We start from the raw sequence: 19,992 nt of genomic DNA, 5'->3' as shown, positions 1-19,992 counted from the left end.
GGGGTCCTGTCTGGGGTGATGGAGGCACTTGGGGGACTGGTGAGCATCCCCCTGCAGCTTGCCTCTGGCCACTGGGACAGGTTTCAGGAGAGTTTTGCAAATGTTGCGGTGAGTAGAGAAAGCTCTCATTGGAGCGAGGTTGCAAAACCTTCCTCAGGCTCCTCTTCAGCTGCACAGTCCCATGAGCTGTCCTCTCCCGGACTCACCTTTCCTGCTCCACCAGACACCGTCACCTCCTACCACGCACCCCAGAAAGCAGGTCCCGCCGCCCCGCTGCCCTGCACCCAGCAAGACACAGCAGGAGGGTTTTTCGGCAGCGGGTGAGTACCCTGGGTCCTGAGCAGCTTCACCAGCTGGAGGGTGGAGATGGGCCCAGCCAGCAGGACCATGCTGAGGCCATGCCCACGGTGCTGGGCATCATCCCTGCACAGGGAGTGGGAGGTGATATGTGCGAGACAGCCCACCTGGCCCTGGTCCCTGTCCTGTACGGTGTCGGGGAGCAGCGAGCTGGCACTGTCCAACCCTCACCTCCCCCTGCCTGGGGGCAGCAGCCTGGCATTGTGGTCCCGAGGCACTGGGGGGGGGTCCTCCCATGCCCTCGTCAAGGAGCTCCTTGCTCAGCATCACAGAAGGGACAGGGCAGGGTGGGAGCAGGGAAGTGCAGGACCCCTCTGCCGAGGGGGCTCCAACCCCAAACCACTCTGGCTGGGCAAGCCCCCACTGCCACGCTCGTGGGGTCAGGAGTGTGGAGCTGTTTGCTCCCAGACACGGCTCGGGAGGCACCAGGGACCTGTGGAGCGGCACAGCACGGCACAGCACAGCCGTGGGATGAGCAAGGAGGGGGTAGGAGTGGGAGGGAGGTGATGGGAGTGAACCGAGCTGCTGGGTACAGCGGCGTGGGCGGCTGGGAGTGCCAGGCTGGTGGCCGTGGGGCAGCACGTGCCCGGGGAGCTGCACCCCCAGCCAGCACGCGGCCTGAGCTGTCCGTGGGCACCGGCAGCATGGGAGGGAAGGCAAGCGCTGGGCTGGGGCTGTGGGGAGCAGGCAGGGCAGCGGGGGCTCAGCCCTGGCTGGGAGGGTCCTGCTGCTCCCCGAGGCTCCCGTGCAGGGGGATGCTGGGGCTGTCCCTGCCCTGGGTCTGTGTCCTGGTGTGGGGCTGGGACAGGGTGAGAGGAGCTGGTTGCTGACAACCACGGCCCCGCTCCCAGCCCTGGTGCTTGCCGTCGGCGTCCGTCCGAGCCGTGCTGCAGCGGAGGTGCCATGGGGCCTGGGTGTGCCAGCGTCCTGGGCTGGCTCCTGCTGGCGCAGGCAGCATCGCGGGTAGCAGGTAAGTGCTGGCACCGCGTCCTCGAGCAGAGGGGGCTGCAGAGGTCAGCGGTTCAGGATGGCAAAGCCAGGGGTTCGGTGTCGGTGGTGGGTCGAAGCGGTGAGCTGGGTTCCTGCTGCAACCCTGGGTGCCTGCCCGGTCCCTCCTCCTGCTGCAGGCGGCCGCCCCTGCGACGCCAAGGACTTCGGCCACGGCTCGCTGGTGTGCGCCTGCAGCGCCATGTACTGCGACACGCTGGACCCCGTGGTCCTGCCGGCCCCGGGCACCTACGTCAAGTACGAGAGCAGCAAGGCTGGCAAGCGGCTGGAGCGCAGCGAGGGGAGCTTCCAGCACAACACCAAGACCCCAGGTACCCGCTGCAGCTGGGCGCCTGCCTGCACACCAGGGAGCAGGGTCTGTCCCCGTGTGGCGGCTGCGATGTCGTTTGTCCCCTGCAGATTTCCATCTCACCCTGGACACGGCACAGCGATACCAGAAGGTGAAGGGCTTTGGCGGTTCTGTCACAGACTCGGCTGCCATCAACATCCAGTCCCTGTCCAAGGATGCCCAGAACCACCTGCTCCGCTCCTATTTCTCCGAGGAAGGTGAGCCTGGGGCAGGGCGATGCTGCTGGCTGGTGGGGCCGGTCTGTCCAGCCTCCCCTGCTGCTGAGATCTGGCTACTGAGGCTTGTGCCAAGGGGCTGGGAGGCTGCTGGAAGCCGTGGGGCTGTACCCCCAAATACACCCCAGGGACGTCCATCACCACCCACCCTGTCCCCAGGCATTGAGTACAACCTCGTGCGCGTCCCCATGGCCAGCACTGACTTCTCCATCCGCCTGTACACCTATGCTGATGCGGAGGGCGACTTTGAGCTGAAGCACTTCAACCTGACGGAGGAGGACACACGGATGAAGGTGAGTCCCACGGGATGAGCCCGAGGCACCAGGGCTGCAGTCGGGCTAGCACGGGTTGGGCTGGGGACGGGAACCACCTTCCTGCTGATGGGGAAGGAGAGGACTCATCCTGCTGCTGGCGATGCCGATGCTTGGGTAGACACGGAGAGCTTGCTACCATCCTGATTTCCCCCCAGATCCCCATCCTTCGGGCAGCCCAGGCGGTGGCCAAGCGGCCACTGTCGCTGTATGCCAGCCCCTGGACCTCTCCAGTCTGGATGAAGACAAACGGCGCGATGACGGGGAGGGGGACACTGAAGGGCAGCCCTGGGGACAAGTACCACCAGGCCTGGGCCAAGTACTTCATCCGGTGAGGGGCTGCGGGAGCGCGGTGTGGCGCCAGGGTCACCGTGCCCAGGGCCGGGGCTGGTGGTGCCACAACGGGGCCATTGACCATCTGCCCCCTCACCCAGGTTCCTGGATGAATACGCCAAGTACAACCTGACCTTCTGGGCAGTGACGGCAGGGAATGAGCCCACGGCTGGTGAGATCGTCTTCTACCCCTTCCAGTGCCTGGGCTTCTCCCCTGAACACCAGCGGGACTTCATCGCACAGGACCTGGGCCCTGCGCTGGCCAACAGCTCCCACCGCAACGTCCAGCTCATCATCCTGGATGACCAGAGGGTGATGCTGCCCTACTGGGCCCAGGTGGTGAGTCCCCACGGCGGCTCTCCCAGCCCCACCGTGGCTCCCCCCAGCCCTGGGCACTGGTGACTCCTTTCTCCTGCCAGGTTCTCAAAGACCCCGTGGCTGCCAGCTACATCAGCGGCATCGGCATCCACTGGTACCTGGACTTCCTGGCACCCATCGACCTCACGCTCTCCATCACCCACCACCTCTTCCCAGATTATTTCCTCCTCTCCACGGAGGCCTCCACTGGCTCCTACTTCTGGGAGCCCAGGGTGGTGCTGGGCGGCTGGGACCGCGGCAGCAAGTACAGCCACAGCATCCTGACGGTAGGGCTGGGCAGGGGCCGCTGACACGCTGGCTACCCCCGTACCCACCCACAGCTCAGCGGCATCCCCTGCCCCCCAGAACCTCAACAACTACGTGACGGGCTGGACCGACTGGAACCTGGCGCTGGACCTGGAGGGGGGCCCCAACTGGAGCAAGAACTACGTGGACAGCCCCATCATCGTGGACAGCAGCAAGGACGTCTTCTACAAGCAGCCCATGTTCTACCACCTGGGGCACTTCAGGTGGGTTGGGGCCGGGGGTGGCCGGCAACGGGCTGTCGGCTCCTGCTGCAGTCCTGGGCATGTCCACGCTCATTCCCTGCTTGTCCCGCAGCAAGTTCATCCCCGAGGGCTCACAGCGTGTGGGGCTGGCTGTCTCCAAGAAGTGCCGCCGGTGTGACCTGGAGCACTCAGCTTTCCTGCGCCCGGATGGCGCCATCGTCCTGGTGGTCCTGAACCGGTGAGTGGCTCAGCCCTGTGCCCCAGCTCAGAGGCCCGCTGCCCCCCCTGACCCGCAGCCCCTCCTGTATTCCCCACAGCTCCCCCGTGGACGTGTCCTTCGGCGTCTCCGACCCACGGGTGGGCTTCATCGAGGCCACAGCTCCCAGCGACTCCATCCAGACGTTCCTGTGGAGGCAGCCAGCCTAGCACAGCCATGGCCGGCACCGGGAGCATGGTGCTGGTGCAGGGCTCGGGCACGGCCCCGTGACACCCCAGGGACCTGTTTGATCGGTGGGCTGCGACGCCTGCTCTTTTCTAGATGTTTTCATAAAATAAACAGTTTTCTACAGCCTCGCCTGCGGCCCCTCTGCCCTCCTTCCCACTCAGCGGGCAGGGCCACACCAGGAGCCAGAGGGGGCAGGCTGTGGGGCAGTGGTACCTGCTGAGCCCCATGGGGTCCCATCCTGCCTCTGCCCAGGATCTGTGCTGCCAGGGAGGCAGGGGGCTGGTACCCGAGGGGCGGCAGCTCCCCCCGCCCCGCTCACTGCAGCAGCCCCCCCGCAGGGCAGGGGCCAGAATCTAGCAGGGACCGGGGCCGGCAGCAGCCAGGACCCGCAGCCAGGATTTAGCGCAGGGCCGTGGTGTCAGCAGCCGCAGCTTCTCCCGGCCGGAGCAGGCGGCCACGTGCTGCGGTTTCTCCTGCCGGAGCAGCCATCAGCCCCCCCCAGCTAATGGGAACCGGGAGCATCGGGCACATACTTCCCGAGTGACGTTATGGGGGAGCGGGCACGGGGGGGGGGTGGGGGGGCTGCACTGAGTCATCCCCCTCCCAGTGGGGGCCAGCGTGAGGGAGGCTCTGTAGCCGGCCCCAGCCCAGCACCGTGGCTCCGCTCCCAGCACAACACGAGGGCCCCCTGACCATCACACGCACACAGGGGGCACGGGGGGCGGAGGGGGGACGCACCCAGGGATTTCAGCCTGAGGACACTGGGCACAGCCAGCCCCGAGGGTGCCCGCAGCAGCAGTGTCAGGATGCCGGTGGCGGCAGCAGCCAGCGGCCGAACAAGCGAGGGCTGTGTGTCACCGGCAGCCGTCGCGCAGGCGAGCCTGGCCAGGTGCCGCTTTTCCATTTGCGCGCTCATAAACCAGCAGCGGCCAGAGGAAACCGCGGCGGCGCAGCCAGCTCCAGGGTGTCCCGGGGAGCACCGTGGTGCGGCTGGGGCACATGGGCCCCCAGCATCTGCCTCGGCCCCCGGTCCCGCTCTGCAGCCCATGCGCTCTCGGCCGTCACCGTGAAGCCACGCTGACCGCGCAGTGCGCTTTTGGCAGTGCCAGCTGCAAGGAACTCCCCATCGCTAGCAGGCACGGAGGAACGCAAACAGCTGTCAGTGCTGGAGGGATTCCTGCTGCAGCCATGGCCGCTCGCCACCCTGCCTGTGCCGCTGCGGGAGCTGGGCTCCAGGCATCCCTCCAGCACGGGGAGTGCTCGTGTCCTCTGTGCCCTCCTGTGCTGGGGACATGTCCTCTGCAGCTGGCCAGGGACCATCCCCAGCCATGCCATGGCTCTCGGGGAAGCCGGGCTGGCAGCAGCACGGTGGCAGGGGGACCAGCCCCACAGAACCTGCTCCTGCTCTGCCTGGCAGCTGGAGGGCAGGGATGCCAAGGCTCAGCCCCACAGCTGCTGGAAAAAGGATGGGGGATGCTGGTGAGACACGCACAGATGCTTTAAGGAACCTAAAAATCTGCAAGTGTCCCCTTGGCCTCACCCCCAGGGAGCCCCGAGGCTGGGGATGAGGGGCAGAGCTGCAGGAAGGACGCAGGGTGTGATGCCAGGGCAGAGCAGGACAGGCAACAGGGCGGCACACCAGTGCCCACTGCAGTCCTCCAGCCAGTGTAACTGGGGAAACTGGGAAGGGCCCTGAGCTTGCTGGGAGGACGAGAGCGCACTGGCAGAGAGAGAGACGTTTATTGGCATGGCAGACGCGCTCCCCATGGAGAGGACTGTGATTCCCAGCGGGATGCAGAGCGGAGCACCCACAGGGAGCGATGCTGCCAGGCTCCTGGCATAAAAAAAAGTCAGTTCCAGGGACCAGAGGAGGAATAGTCGCATAGCTCTTCCTCACTCCTCCTCCTCCTCTTCCTCCTCCTCCAGGGCGATGGGCTGGCGGCCAGCCGGCCCCGCACCACCACGCTGGATGGAGACGATGCCACTCAGGAAGGCATAGCCCAGCATGGCTGCCAGCCCCACCAGCACTGACAGCAGCTGGTTGCGCCGTTTGTGGGGGTCCTCCTCCACCTCGCTGCCGTTGGTGCCTGCAGCCCGCGGGGCACTGGCTGGGGGCTCACCTGGGGGGGCAGAGCCAGGGTGTGCAGGGGGGACAGGTCACTCTAAGCGTGCGGGGCAAGGCAGGGGAACACATCTCACCTCCGTCCCAGGGGAAGTACAGACTGAGGATGGAGGTACAGTAGTTGCACAGGTTCTGCAGGGACTTCAGGTGCTGCTGCAGTTTCCCATTGGGCAGCTTCGCCTTCAGGAGCGGCGCCAGGCGGCTGAAGACAAAGGCGTCGAGGGAGGCCGGCCTGGGGCACAGAGACCTGCGACTGGGTCACGGTCCCTCCCGCCTCCTCCCACCATCCCCACCCAAAGCCACCCAGATGCATCATCCACCCCCAGCCCCCTGTGCCCCAGGGGATGGCAAGTGGCTACCCCTCCTTGGGGGGGCTCTCTGCCTCCAGCCCCTGAGGTGAGGACAGGGGGAGCAGGATGATCCCAGCCCGGAGGAGCTCTGCCGGCTCCAAGAGACAGGGAAGAGATTCCAGGGCTGGTGGCACCTCCTGCAGCCTTAATTCCTGCCACCCACATAGCTCCATGCTGCATGGACAGCCCTGTCCCCTGCAAGCCTGTTCCACCCCAAAGTGACGTGCATGGGCTGCAGCTTCCCTGCAGACCAGGGGGGTCTCAGTCCTGCCTGGGTGCAGGGGGCTCGCAGACCCCAGAGCACCTTCTCCCTACGGCCACCTACGAGTCTCCAAAGAAAAACTTCTGGGAGCCGAGGCGCTGGGACAGGAGTGTCAGGCATTCCCGAGCATCCCGGTAGAGCTGGAGAAGAAGGACAGGGGGTTGTCACCCACCCAGCCACGTGGCAGACTGCCATGGTGTGAAGGGGAGTGGGAAGGGGGTGCTCAGCCAGGAAGAACCCCGGACTCCAATTAAGATTTCGGCCTCACATGAGCCCCCGTGGGCACCTGCCGAGGACCTGCCGTGCCCAGACCACATCCCCTCACCTCCTTCTCCAGCTTCTCCTCATCTTCCATGTAGCCATCTCCCCACATGAGCTGCAACCGCTCCAGGTGCTGCTTGTGCATGCAGTTGGGCAGGAAGAAGTTCAGGGGGAAGGGAATGTTTTCCGCGTACCATTTCCGTGTGTGCTCCACGTAGTTCTTTGCGTCCACCCAAAAAATGTGGATCTGCACAGAGAACAATCCGTACCCAGGCCACGGCGCCAGCGCAGCCTCTTGGCTGTGGCAGGTGCCCAGCACAGGGCTGGCTGCCCCAGAGGTCATGAGGGGCTGGGGGAGCCTCAGGATCAAGGCAAGACCCCAGCCCTGGCTGCACAACCCACCACTGCCACACAAGACCCTCAGCACCCTGATCCCTGCTGGTGATGCTCCAGGCCACCGGGATTTTGCTGCCTGCAACGTCCTTTGGCTCTCCGGGCAGGTGGGTGCACACCCGAGCTCACCGGCACAGCTCTGGGGAGCGGGTCCCATTCTCGGTGAGACCACCTTGCCTACGTGCCCCCCCGAGATATTTCCGCAGGGAGACTCACCAGCACTGGCAGCAGTTTCTCCTCGAGGAGGGACACGAAGGCCAGCGTGTCTGCACCCTGCGTAGCTGAGAGGTCGTAGTCGGCATTGTACTTCTGCAGAGCAAGCGCAACGGGTGTGATCCGGCAGGGAAGCGGCAAATCCCACCTGCGCCTCTTCTTCCCTCTCCTTCCCAGGGGGGCTCCAGTGCCCTCCAGCCCCAACCTGGGACAGGGGATGCCCCTCACCCACCCCCACCCCCCTTACCTGTTTCCTGAGGTGAGTTATTATCTGCTGCGTTTTGGAGATGGTGCCCTCATCCCGCGTCCTCAGCGCAGGCAGGCGCCCTAAGGGCAGGGAGAGGGGCGGCTGCAGGCAGCGGTGCCCACGGTGCCACCCTGCCACGGGCGAGGGGTGCGGGGGGCTCCACCGGGGAGGGGGCGAGAGGCAGAGGTACACGTGGGGGGGGTGGGGGGTGCATAAGGTGGGGCAGGGGGGCACGGCGATGCGCGGGGTGCGGGTGAGAGGATGAAAGCTGTGTGTGACGGGACACGGAGTGTGCGAGGATGAGGGGGGTGCAACAGGGTGAGGGGGCGCGCAGTGGGGCTGGGGGTGCCATGCGATGGGTGGGTGCCATGTGGCAGTGGGGGCATGGGACAAGGAGAAGCAATGGCGTGGGGAGACACAATGGGGCAGGGGGTGCGCTGGGGTAGGGGGTGCCGTGCAGCGGGCAGGTGCAATGGGGTGGGGGGTGCCATGGGACAGAGGGGGTGCCATGCGGCTGGGGGGGTGCGATGGGGCGGGGGGGGCAATGGGGCGGGGGGGTGCCGTGGGGCTGCCGGTGCCCTGTGGCGGGGCGCGCCGGTGCCGGCCCTTACCGGAGGGGCTGCGCCAGGGGCTGCTGACCCGGTGCACCTTCAGCGGCGCCCCCGTGAACCGCGCGTAGGTCTGCGGGAGAGCAGAGCGGGAGGGGGGGGTCTCCCGGCGGGACCCCCCCGCCCGGCCCGGCCCCGCCGCCGCCCCCGGCCCCGCCGCCGCTCACCAGCACGGCCAGGCAGTCGGGGTCCACCGAGGGCAGCCCCCAGCCCCCCGCCCAGCAGAACAGCTCCATGGGCGCCGCCATCTTCCCGCCCGACCCGGAACCACACGGGGCGGCCCCGCCCCCGCCCCCCCGCGGCCCCGCCCGCCCCCCCGCAGCACCGGGCGCACCGGCCCCGTGCCCGAGCGAGCAGAGCCCGGGCGGGGGTGGCTGCGCTCGCCGCGGCCCTGCGGCCGAGACCTGCCCTGCACCCCGGCTCTGCACCCCGCCCGCATCCTCGCCCCCGCAGCCCCGGGTCTCCACCCCCGGTTCCGCACCCCCGGTTCCGCACCCCCGGCCCCGCACCACGGTCTGGATCTTCCATCCGCATCCCCGTTCCCGCACCCTTGGCCCGCATCCTCACCTCCGCATCCCCGGTCCCACATGCCCGGTTTTCCATCCCTGTCTCCACATCCCTAGTCCTGCATCTCTGCCTCCGCAGCACCGGCCCCGCAGCCTCCGATCTCCATCCCCGTCCCTGCATCCCTGGTCCCACATCTCCACCTAGGCACCCTCGTTTCTGCATCCCTGGTCCCGCATCCTTGCCTCCGCATCCCTGGTCCCACATGCCCGGCTTCCCATCCCAGTCCCTACATCCCCGGTCCCACATCTCCACCTCCGCACCCCTGGCCCCGCATCCCCGGTCCCGCATCCTCGCCCCCGCATCCCAAGTCCCGCATGCCCGGCTTCCTATCCCGGTCCATGCATCCCGGGTTCCACATCTCCACCCCCGCGTCCCCGGTCCCACATCCCGGTTTTGCAGCCTTGGCTCCCCATCCCCGGCCCCACACCCCCACCCCGCAATGCCACCCCCGCATTCCCAGCTCCCCATCCCCGCATCCCTGGTTCCACAGTCCCGTCTTCGCACGTTTCCATGGAAAGAACACGGGGGCGGGAGCCCGCTGGCAGCGGAGGGACGGAAAACCCCGCCTGCGGCTGGGGAGCAGCCCCGCTCTCCCGGCCTCCCGCCCCCCCGCTCCCCCCCCCCGGCCCCCGGGGCCGCTGGAGCGCGCCGAGCCGCTGGCGCGGGGCTGAGGCCGGGGGAGCGGGGCTGGGGCGGCCCCGGGGCCGGGCCCGGCCCGTTGTTATGGAGCCGGGGGAAACAGGAGTAAACACGGCCGGGCCGTCCCGGGCCGCCCGCCCGCCTTGGCCGGGGATCAGCGGGGAGCGGCTCGGCCGGCCCCGAGCATCCCGGGCGGCGGGGGGAGGCTGCGGTCCGGGCAGCGCCCGCGGGGCACCGCGCTGCCGGCCCGGGGCATCCCCAGCCCCCCCCCGAGCCCCCGCTCCCCCTCCCCGCGGCCCGGGGCGGGGGGAAGGAGCTCCCGGGATGAGCTCACTCCTGCTGCGGGGCTTGGGCCGCGTCCCGGCGCTGATTTACGCCGCTGAGCGCCCTCCAGGCGGGCTGGCTGCGCTCGCCCCTCTCCCGCCCCGGGAGCACCGCCCGGCCCCGGGGCTCCGCCTGCCCGGGCAGCGCCGCCCGGCCCGGCGGCTGGCACCTCGCCGGGGGCACCCCCGGCAGCGCATCCCCGGATCCCCCGGGCTGGGATGCTCCGGCGCTGCTGGGGCGGCTCTGGCTCGCAGGGAGGCGGCCCCAGACTGCCTGACCTCCCGGTGAACCGGCGCCTGCCACACTCCATTTCTCTGACCGGGAGCCGCGGCAGCGGCGGGGCGGCCGGCGGGTCACCCGCAGCCCCGGGCCCGGGACGCCGCGTCCCGCTCCGCTCCGCTCCGGCCGGCGGGGCTGCAGCCGGGGCACCGCGGCCGAGCGCCCGCCGGGGTCCCCGGGATGCGCGGCCGTGATTGACGGCTCTTTGTTTCCTCCTCGCCGGCAGCGCCGGCCCCTCCCCGCTCGCACCACCCCGCCCCGCCGCGCTCCGCTCCGCACCGGCGGCACCGGCGGCATGGGGGCACCGGCGGGCGCGGGGGGCCCGGCGCTGGGCGCACTGCTGGCGCTGCTCCTGCTGGCCGCCGCCGGCGCGGCTCGCCCGGGGCTGCACGGTAAGGCTGCTGCCGGCCGGGGCCGCGGGGCAGCGGCGGCGGGGCCGCCCCGACGGGGCGAGGCGGCCGGGGCGCCCGGCCCGCTGCCAGGCGGGAGGCGGCGGCGGGAGCCCCCCTTCCTCCGGGACCGGCCCCGCTGTCTCCAGCCGCGGGCCCCCGGTGCCGGTTCCCGGCTGCGCTCGGCGGCGCGGGGCCGCTGACAGCGGGCTCGGCTCGCCCTGGGAGGTCTGGCAGCCGGGCTGCGGGCGGAGGGGACAGAGGGACATTCATCGCCGGGGCGGCCGGCGGCACCCCCCGGGGGCAGCTCGGGGCAGGGAGCCCCGCCTGGACGCCGCTCCCGGGGGCGGCGGGAGGGCTCCACTCGCGCCACGCGAGGCACCGGCGGCTGCCGGGGCTCGCCCCGGGCCGGGGCTCCTCCCGGTCCGCCCGGTGCGTGCCGTGTGGAGCGGGCAGGCAGCCGTGCGGCGGCGGGACCGGGCTCTCCGTGCTTCCCCGGAGCGCCCCGGCGGCTCCTGGTCCCGCTGCGCCTCGGCGGGGCGGCCGCCGGTGGCTGCTCCGCGCCGTCCGTCGAGGCCGGCCCCGGAGCGGGGAGGGGGGGAGCTCCGGCGCTGGCCCCGCTGCGTCTCCGCGCTGCTCCGCGATCCTGCGGGGCCGGCCCGGCGCACTGCGGGATGCTCGGGGCCGGCAGGGCGCAGTGGCCGCCCCCGCGGGGGAACCGGGCCGGGGACCCCGCTACGCTGCCCGGCTCGCCGGTGGCGGCGGCTCCACCGGTCCCTCGCGGCGCTGCCGGTCCTGGAGCGCCACCGCGCGGGGCCGGGGCTGGGCGGGGCCGGAGCCCTCGGGGCTTCCCCGGCCCCCCCCCCGGGTCCGGTAGTCCCAAGACCACCCACCCCACCGCGCAGCGCCCCGTGGCCCGGCTCCGGCCTGGCTTGCGGCGGGCCGGCCCGCAGCGCCTTGCACTGGGCACCTTTGCTGTGCTGCGGCCGGTCAGGATGCGACCCCCGTGCTTGGCTCCCGCAGTCATCGACCTGCTGATGGTGAGTGAGGCCCGGCAGATGGCCAGCATAACGCACAAGATCCGGATGGAGCTCCTGACGGTTAACGACATTTACCTGCTCTCCACCTTCCGCCTGCCCCCCAAGCAAGGGGGGACCCTCTTCGGGCTCTACTCCAAGAAGGACAACACGAGGTGGCTGGAGGTCTCCGTAGTGGGGAAAATCAACAAAGGTGGGTGCCTGCTGCGCTGGGACGTGCTGGCCCCGCTCTTGTCCCGATGCTCAGGGAGAAATGGGGGACCAAGTTCCTGCCATCCAAGGGGCAGTGACGGGGGCACCCAGGGGGTTGCTGGCGCTGGGAGGGGGCAGAGCTGATGGCCCCCTCCCGCTCCTCCGCAGTCCTGGTGCGCTACCTGCGGGAAGACAACAAGCTGCACTCGGTCAACCTGCAGCACGCGCACGTGGCGGATGGGCAGAGCCACACCATCATCGTGCGCCTGAGTGGGCTGCGTGGGGACATGCTGAGCGTGGAGCTCTACATCGACTGCAAGCAGACAGACTCCAGCGTGGGGCTGCCCGAGCTGTCGGAGATCCCCCTGGCAGAGGTGGAGTCCATTGAGGTGCGCACGGGGCAGAAGGCCTACCAGAGGATGCAGGTGAGTGCTGGAGCCCCCCCCACTGCACCCTCAGGGACAGGCAGAGCCCCCCACAACTGACTCTGTCTCCCCTCATACCTCAGGGGTACGTGGAGTCGATGAAGCTGATCCTGGGAGGCTCCATGAGCCGCGTCGGGGCCCTGAGCGAGTGTCCCTTCCAAGGAGACGAGTCCATTCACAGTGCAGGTGACAGCACAGCCACAGTCTGTGCCTAGCAGGGGCAGCGCGGGGGGCTTTTGTGGTCACCCACGCATCTGCGGCAGGAGGTGACAGCGTGCCACACAGAGGGGTGCTCCTGCCTCTCCCAGCCCAGGTGTGGGTGGGTGGGAGCCCTGGGTGGGTGGGAGCCCCTGTGCTGTGGGCACGCTGACCGGGAGCAGCCATGCAAGGTGGTGCTACTGGGCTTTGGTGGCTGCGTTTGGTGATATCTCGCCTCTCTCCTTGCAGTGACAAGCGTGCTGGCCTCCATCCTGGGTAAGTCCCTGCTCTCTTTGTCCCTTTCCCCAGCACGAGGCTGACGGCAGCATCCGGGGCTCTGCAGAGGCAGGAAACCCTCCACTGCCCACCCCAGTGCCCCAGGCACCTGCAGGGTCCCAGGATGGGGAGGATCAGAGGGCATGGGATGCGCTACAGAGGGGGGACACTGTGTGGACCAGGGAGGAGGATGAGGATGGGCCATTGGCTGTCTCATCCTCCCGGTTCAGTGCCAGAGGGCAGAGCAGTCCCAGCCCACGGCCCTGGCAGGCTGTGTCTGTCCTGGGGCTGACCATGTCCCTTCTGCGCCCTGGCAGGCGAGCAAACCAAGGCACTGGTCACACAGCTGACCCTCTTCAACCGGGTCCTGACCGAGCTGCGGGAGGACATCAGGGACCAGGTGAGGTGGTGGGGCAGCGTCAGCTCTCCCCAGGCTGGATTTCCTAAGGGCACAGTGCCAGCCAGTGCGCTGCATCCCCCTGACACACCATGCTCTGCTGCCTCGCAGGTGAAGGAGATGTCTCTGATCCGCAACACCATCATGGAGTGCCAGGTCTGCGGTGAGTGCTGGCAAGGCTCCGTTCCCACCTCAGGAGGCAAGGGCTGCCCTGTCTCACCCCCTGCCTGGCCCTCCACTTCTCAGGCTTCCACGAGCACCGGTCCCGCTGCAACCCCAACCCCTGCTTCAGCGGCGTGGACTGCATGGAGACGTACGAGTACCCCGGGTACCGCTGTGGGCCCTGCCCGCCGGGGCTGGAGGGCAACGGCACACACTGCGCCGACATCGACGAGGTGGGCACACTCCTGGGGTGGGGGTCGGCAGTCCTAGTGCTGCCAGAGCAGTGTGGGCAGACGATGCTTCCTCTCTCCGGATGCATCCCCGAGCCAGGAAAGGCCCCACCGGGACACTCGGGCCAGTGGCCACCCTGGTGTGGGGGGTGCCGTGCCCGAGGGTGAAGCCCATCTCTCTCCTCATGCCGCAGTGTGCTCATGCCAACCCCTGCTTCCCTGGCTCCAAGTGCATCAACACGGCCCCCGGCTTCCGCTGCGAGCCCTGTCCCCGCGGCTATCGGGGCAACACTGTCTCCGGTGTGGGTGCGGACTATGCGAGGGCCAGCAAGCAGGTGAGGGCAGTGCACAGGGGACTTGGCCGCATCCCTGTGGGTGCTCTGGGCTCCTGAGCTGTGGGGACAGCCGGAGGATGCTGTGCCTGCAGGAGGAGGGCAGCTTTCCTGGGGCAGGGACGGGCAGAGCTACAGGCAGGGAAAGGCGCCGGGTGATGGTTTCTCCCCCACTGCTCACAGGTTTGCACAGATATCGATGAATGCAACGATGGGAACAACGGGGGCTGTGACCCCAACTCCATCTGCACCAACACACTGGTGAGCAGAGCTGCCCACTCCCCTGCCTGGCATCGGGGGCCACTCTGCTCCCCTAATCCTGCCCCTACCCTCTCTCTCCCAGGGCTCCTACAAGTGTGGTCCCTGCAAGTCAGGGTTTGTGGGGAACCAAACGTCCGGCTGCATCCCGCAGAGGTCCTGCAGCACTCCCACCTCCAACCCCTGCGACATCAATGGCTTCTGCATGTTCGAGAGGAACGGTGAAATCTCCTGCGCGGTGAGCGGGGGCCGGGGGCCAGGTGAAGGCGAAGCAGGGGGTGCAGGAGGTGTCGGCACAAGCAGCAGCTGGTCCTGCCCAACCGGGGGCCTTTCCCTGCTTCGCAGCCCCTGATTTTACTCTGTCTTCAGTGCAATGTGGGCTGGGCTGGCAATGGCAATGTGTGCGGGCAAGACACAGACCTTGATGGCTACCCAGATGAGCCCCTGCCCTGCATCGACAATAACAAGCACTGCAAGCAGGTGGGCTCCCAGGGGGGAGGGCAGCATCCTCAGGCAGGGGGTGTTGGGACGCAGGGAGCCCGTGGCAGGGCTCTGCTGCAGACCTCACCTCCTCCCTGCCTTTAATGCTGTCTGCGCTTGCAGGACAACTGCCGCCTGACACCGAATTCAGGGCAAGAGGACGCCGACAATGATGGCATTGGGGACCAGTGTGATGACGATGCTGATGGTGATGGCATCAAGAATGTGGAGGTGGCTGTGCTGGGCAGGCGGGATGTCCCTGTGGCTGTGGGGGCCATGCTGAGCAGAGGGCTTCTGCCTTTGACTTGGTGCTGACACCCTCAAGATGCTTCTCCTGGGGAGCAGCAGGCTTGTGGCTCTGGGGTGGTCTCGCTCCGCGTGCCGGAGGAGGTGTCCTGCCCTGAGCCGTGTGGGACTGCGGCCTCCCGTCTGCCAGCCACTGCAGCACAGGATCCCCGTCCTCTTCCCCACAGGACAACTGCCGGCTCTTCCCCAACAAGGACCAGCAGAACTCAGACACTGACTCCTTTGGGGATGCCTGTGACAACTGCCCCAACGTGCCCAACAACGACCAGCGGGACACAGACAGCAACGGCGAGGGGGACGCTTGCGATAACGACATCGATGGGGACGGTGAGCGGCTCTGGGGTCTGGCCCGCCTGCACGGGGCCGGGGCTGTCACACCACGCTGGGAGGGTGAGGGCATCCACCCAGCGCTGTCCTTGCAGGGATTCCCAACATGCTGGATAACTGCCCCAAGGTGCCCAACCCTCTGCAGACAGACCGGGATGAGGACGGTGTTGGGGACGCCTGTGACAGTTGCCCTGAAATGAGCAACCCCACTCAGGTATGGCTGGGGCCAGGCTGGGGCGGGGGGCTCGGGGCACGCAGGGCCCTGCTCGGTGGGAAGCAGGGGCTCCGGTGGGCCCGCTCACCCCAGGGTGTCCACTGAACTCGGGCTCTGGTCTCCTCCAGACAGATATGGACAGCGATCTGGTAGGAGATATCTGTGACACCAACGAGGACAGGTGGGGACCACACTGCTGTGGGGTCACCTCCCCATCCCGTCCCATCCTGTCCCATCCCCAGGGGCAGAGCTGGGTTCCCAGCTCAGGGACCCAGGAAGGGGGACAACAGGGTCTTCAGAGGTGCTGGGACATGGTGCTGGGTCCCCAGTTTGCGGCACTGCTCTGACCCTGTTCTTGCTCCCAGCGATGGGGATGGGCATCAGGACACCAAGGACAACTGCGCTGAGATCCCCAACAGCTCCCAGCTGGACTCAGACAACGACGGGCTGGGGGATGACTGTGACAATGACGATGACAACGATGGCATCCCTGACTACACAGCGCCTGGCCCAGACAACTGCCGCCTCATCCCCAACCCCAACCAGAAGGACTCGGACGGTGAGCGTGGGGCAGGCAGGAGGAGGCAGAGCCATGTGGGTTCAGCCTGGTCCTGACTGGGGCGTGTGTCCCTAGGGAACGGCGTGGGTGACGTGTGCGAGGAGGACTTCGACAACGACACGGTGGTGGACCAGCTGGACGTGTGCCCCGAGAGCGCCGAGGTGACACTGACTGACTTCCGCGCCTACCAGACCGTCATCCTGGACCCCGAGGGAGATGCCCAGATTGATCCCAACTGGGTTGTCCTCAACCAGGTGTGGGTGCTGCCCCCCATGTTTCTGGGGACTGTGCTGCTGAGGGTGGGGGGGGAGGCAGAGGGGGGCTGGGTCCCTGGGGCTGCCCCTCACCCAGCCGTCCCTCACAGGGCATGGAGATCGTGCAGACCATGAACAGTGACCCAGGCTTGGCTGTTGGTAAGAGATGCTGGCCCACGTGCAGACCTGTTGAGGCAGCCCCCCTGCTCCTGTCCCCCTGCGCTGGGGGGCGAGGGCTGTTCTTTGCCTCCCAGAGGGGTGAAGGGTGGGCTGGAGGGAGCTGGGGTGCGAGGTCCGGTGCTGGGGAAGAGGGCTTCTCGCAGCGTTTGCCTGCCTCTAGGCTACACAGCCTTCAACGGAGTGGACTTCGAGGGCACCTTCCACGTCAACACTGTCACTGATGATGACTACGCCGGCTTCATCTTCAGCTACCAGGACAGCGCCAGCTTCTACGTGGTGATGTGGAAGCAAACGGAGCAGACATACTGGCAGGCCACCCCCTTCCGTGCCGTGGCCGAGCCGGGGCTGCAGCTCAAGGTGGGTGCTGACCACCCCATGGGCTGGGTCACACCCCACCCCACCTCAGCTGGGTCCCCCCTGATGCCCCATCCCCCCACAGGCAGTGAAGTCCTCGACGGGCCCTGGGGAGCACCTGCGCAACGCGTTGTGGCACACGGGCCACACACCCGACCATGTCCGCCTGCTCTGGAAGGACCCACGTAACGTGGGCTGGCGGGACAAGACGTCGTACCGCTGGCAGCTGGCGCACAGGCCCCAGGTGGGCTATATCAGGTGAGCGGGGGTCCGGCATGGAGGCTGCTAGGGTTAGGGGGGGGCTGCTCTGGCCACGGCGCAGGGGGTGGATGCTGGTCGTTGGGTGGGGTCCAGCCCCAGTGCGACCACACCAGTGGGGGGATGCCAGCTACTGGGATAGGGGTCCCCCTCGGTGGGGCCACCCTGGTGGGATGCCGGCTGCTGGGAGGGATCCAGCCCCGGTGTGGTCCAGCACGGTGTGGAGAATGCCAGCCGTGGGGAGGGGTCCTGGCCTGGTGGGACCACACCAGTGGGGGGATGCCGGCGACTGGGATGGGGGTCCCCCTCGGTGGGGCCACCCTGGTAGGGAGGATGCTAGTCGTTGGGAGGGATCCAGCCCCGGTGTGGTCCAGCCCTGGGAGGGGGGGTGCCAGCCGGGGGAGGGGTCTTGCCGCGGTGGGGCCGCACCGGTGGGGGGATGCTGGCCGCGGGGAGGGGTCCTGCCCCGGTGGGGCCGTGGGCGCGTTTCCCTTTTAAGGATCCCGTCGGGGCGGCCGCCGCGGGGGGGCTCCGCGGGCCGGGCCCGTCCGCCCCGTCCGCCCCGCCGGGCCCCCGTGGCCATTGTCCCGTCGCCATGGCGACCCCGCCGGCCGCCGGCGCCTTTCACATGCAAAGCGCCCGACAAAGGCGGCGGGGCCGGGCCGGGGGCGGCGCTGGGGGCTTTATCCTGTCCCCGCCGGGGGGCCCCGCTCCGGGGGTCCGGCCCCGGGGGGGTGCCCCGCCCGAGTGTTCTCATCCCCTCCCCCCGGGGCGGGATGCCCCGTCCCCAGCCCGGCGCCCTCACCCCCGGCCCGGGATGCGCGGCGCTGGCCCCGGTGGGGCCCTGCTTCCCCGGTGACCGGGCCCGACTGGGCCGTTCCGTTCCCGCAGGGTGCGGCTGTACGAGGGCCCGCGGCTGGTGGCCGACTCCGGGGTGATCATCGACACCACCATGCGCGGGGGGCGGCTGGGGGTCTTTTGCTTCTCCCAGGAGAACATCATCTGGTCCAACCTGCAGTACCGCTGCAACGGTGAGCGGGGCGGCCGGGGACCTCCGCACCGGCCCGGGGACCCCCACACCGGCCTGGGAACCGGGGGCTCGCGGAGCATCTCCAGAGCCCCCGCTGCGGGGGTCGCTCCTGGGCCGGAGGGGGGTTGTCTCCCAGGCTTGTGTGGTCCCCCCCGACTCCTGACCCCCCCCCCCATCCCCCGCTGTCCCCCCGCAGACACGATCCCCGCCGACTTCGAGCCGTTCCGCCGGTTCCTGCTGGAGGGACGCGAGTGAGCGGCCGCGCCCGGGCCGGGCCCCCCCCGCCAGCGGCACCCCGGGGTGCCCCGGACCCCGCAGCCGCTCTCGGCCGGGCACCTCTCCCGGCCCCCCGCGGACTTTGCACTGCCGGTACCGGGGCGAGCGGGGCCCCGCGGGTGGGGGGCTGCCCCCCCCGCCCCGCCCGGGCGCTGCGGCCCCTGCCCCAAGTCTGGCCATAAAGTTTTGAGTGTTTTCTAGCCTGCGCGCCCGGTTCCTGGGGGGGGGGGGGGCGGTGCCCCGAGAAGGCGCTGCCCGCCGCCCCCCCCCCGTCCCGTGCTTTCGGCTCCGTCCCTCGCCGTCCTCCCGGTGGCCGTCGCGGGGGTGGGGCGGGGGAGCCGGTGCCCGCCGGTGCCGGCGGCGGGAGCCCGTGGCGGCGGGAGGCCGGGACGAGTGCAATATTGGTAGGCGAGAGCACAACACTGCACCGCATCCCGTCCCTCCCGCCGCCCCGGAGGAACCGGAGCTGAGCCGCCGCCGCTCGGGCCGCTCCGTGGGAACTGCGCGGCGCGCTCCGAGCCCCGGCGGCAGTGCCCGGTCGCCATGGCGACGGGTGTCCCGGCAACGCGGCGGAATGTGCCCCCCCCCCTGCTTCTCCCGCCCCGGAGCGCGCGGGGCCGCCACCGGCCCGGCCCCCCCCCCGCGGCGGCGGCGGCGACAATGGGCGCGGCAGCCCCGGGCCCCCTTCTTAAAAGGGCAACGCGCCGGTGCCGGTGCCGGTGGCCGGGTGAGCGCTGCCCGTTCCCACCCCGGCGGCCGCAGCGGGACCGGGGCGGCCGCTGCCCAGGGGGTACCGGCTTATCCCGGCGGTGCTGTGGCAGGTGAATCCCCGCTCGGTACCGAAAGCCTCCCGCCCCCCAGCCCTCCGGGGGGTGCCCGGCGGGGCGGGAACCGTGCGCCCCCTCCGCCCCGCAGCTGCGAGCGGTGTTCGTGGGCTCCGCTCCACTCCCGGTCCCGGCCCGGTGCCGCTCGGCGGAGCCGGGGAGCGGGGGAGCGTTGTGAGGGGGTGCGCCCACCAGGGGGCGCCGTAGCTCAAGCGGCTCCGCGCGTGGGGCGGGGGCGGCCCCGCTCAGCCCTACAGGCACGCGTGGGGCCCGGTACCGCCGGACTGGCCGCACCGAGCCCCGGACCGGTGCCGTGGGGTGCCCTCGGGGGGATGGGGACGCGCCTCTGCACGTCCTGGCCCTTCCTCTTCCTGAGCTCCCCCCACGCAGCGCGACCTCCGTGGATCCCTGCTGCGAGGCCCTAAACCCCGCGTGGACCGGGGGGGCTCCCTGAACACGGGCCGGGAGCTGCATCCCCGGTGCCAAACCGAACCCGGCGCCGTGGCTGGCACAAAGGGCAGAACATGGCCGGTGTGGGAGGGCGAAGCCCCCTGGGGGGGCGCAGGGGGGGTCAGCATTGCCGAAGCGTTCCCACGGCTGAGGGCTCCCGGTGGGGCCACGGTCACCCAGAGCCTGCAGCCCAGCCCCTGGCTGGCACTATGGCTGGGGACCCCACAGGGGGAGGGGGTGTTGGGTGCTGTGGGTCCCATTGCACCCCGTGCTGACGCCCCCGCCATGCGTCCCTTGCCCCGCTGCACCGCAGTGAGGGGGGGTCCCCTCCTCTCTGCTCCCCTTTGCACTGACACCTTGGAACCCCCCCGCTTGGCTCCACACAGGACTGGGCAGGATGCTGGGCATGCGGTGCTGCCAAGCCCTCCCCGAAAA

The 19,992-nt window shown here is 69.4% G+C and overlaps 3 protein-coding genes across 3 annotated transcripts; 2 read left to right on the top strand and 1 right to left on the bottom strand.

Annotated features, from left to right (window-relative positions):
* Positions 1 to 7: 7 nt before the first annotated feature.
* Positions 8 to 5,507, top strand: LOC308055279 (lysosomal acid glucosylceramidase-like). Its single transcript, XM_080369069.1, has 10 exons — positions 8 to 320; positions 1,209 to 1,327; positions 1,485 to 1,676; positions 1,765 to 2,222; positions 2,399 to 2,571; positions 2,675 to 2,912; positions 2,993 to 3,217; positions 3,297 to 3,460; positions 3,552 to 3,677; positions 3,757 to 5,507. Exons 1-10 carry the CDS (start codon positions 19 to 21, stop codon positions 3,863 to 3,865), a joined length of 2,106 nt encoding a protein of 701 aa, XP_080225195.1. The 5' UTR covers positions 8 to 18; the 3' UTR covers positions 3,866 to 5,507.
* Positions 5,508 to 5,605: 98 nt separating this feature from the next.
* Positions 5,606 to 8,637, bottom strand: MTX1 (metaxin 1). The gene is made up of 8 exons (XM_080369054.1): positions 8,508 to 8,637; positions 8,344 to 8,413; positions 7,733 to 7,812; positions 7,489 to 7,581; positions 6,944 to 7,126; positions 6,682 to 6,758; positions 6,084 to 6,238; positions 5,606 to 6,004 (listed from the first exon to the last, which is right to left on the bottom strand). The coding sequence occupies exons 1-8, from the start codon at positions 8,586 to 8,588 to the stop codon at positions 5,778 to 5,780; spliced, it is 966 nt and encodes a 321-aa protein (XP_080225180.1). The 5' UTR covers positions 8,589 to 8,637; the 3' UTR covers positions 5,606 to 5,777.
* Positions 8,638 to 10,368: 1,731 nt separating this feature from the next.
* Positions 10,369 to 19,989, top strand: THBS3 (thrombospondin 3). The gene is made up of 23 exons (XM_080368980.1): positions 10,369 to 10,541; positions 11,562 to 11,768; positions 11,936 to 12,192; positions 12,276 to 12,378; positions 12,640 to 12,666; positions 12,984 to 13,066; positions 13,175 to 13,226; positions 13,310 to 13,458; positions 13,650 to 13,790; positions 13,971 to 14,048; positions 14,131 to 14,283; positions 14,415 to 14,525; positions 14,649 to 14,756; positions 14,999 to 15,158; positions 15,254 to 15,372; positions 15,501 to 15,553; positions 15,738 to 15,931; positions 16,007 to 16,185; positions 16,296 to 16,344; positions 16,526 to 16,722; positions 16,805 to 16,977; positions 17,869 to 18,008; positions 18,204 to 19,989. Exons 1-23 carry the CDS (start codon positions 10,445 to 10,447, stop codon positions 18,260 to 18,262), a joined length of 2,889 nt encoding a protein of 962 aa, XP_080225106.1. The 5' UTR covers positions 10,369 to 10,444; the 3' UTR covers positions 18,263 to 19,989.
* Positions 19,990 to 19,992: the final 3 nt, after the last annotated feature.

The sequence above is a fragment of the Falco punctatus genome (genome assembly GCF_963210335.1).
Source record: "Falco punctatus genome assembly, chromosome: 18".
In the NCBI taxonomy this organism is placed as follows: domain Eukaryota; kingdom Metazoa; phylum Chordata; class Aves; order Falconiformes; family Falconidae; genus Falco; species Falco punctatus.
Note: the sequence above shows the minus strand (reverse complement) of the source record. Positions and strands in the feature narration are given on the sequence as shown.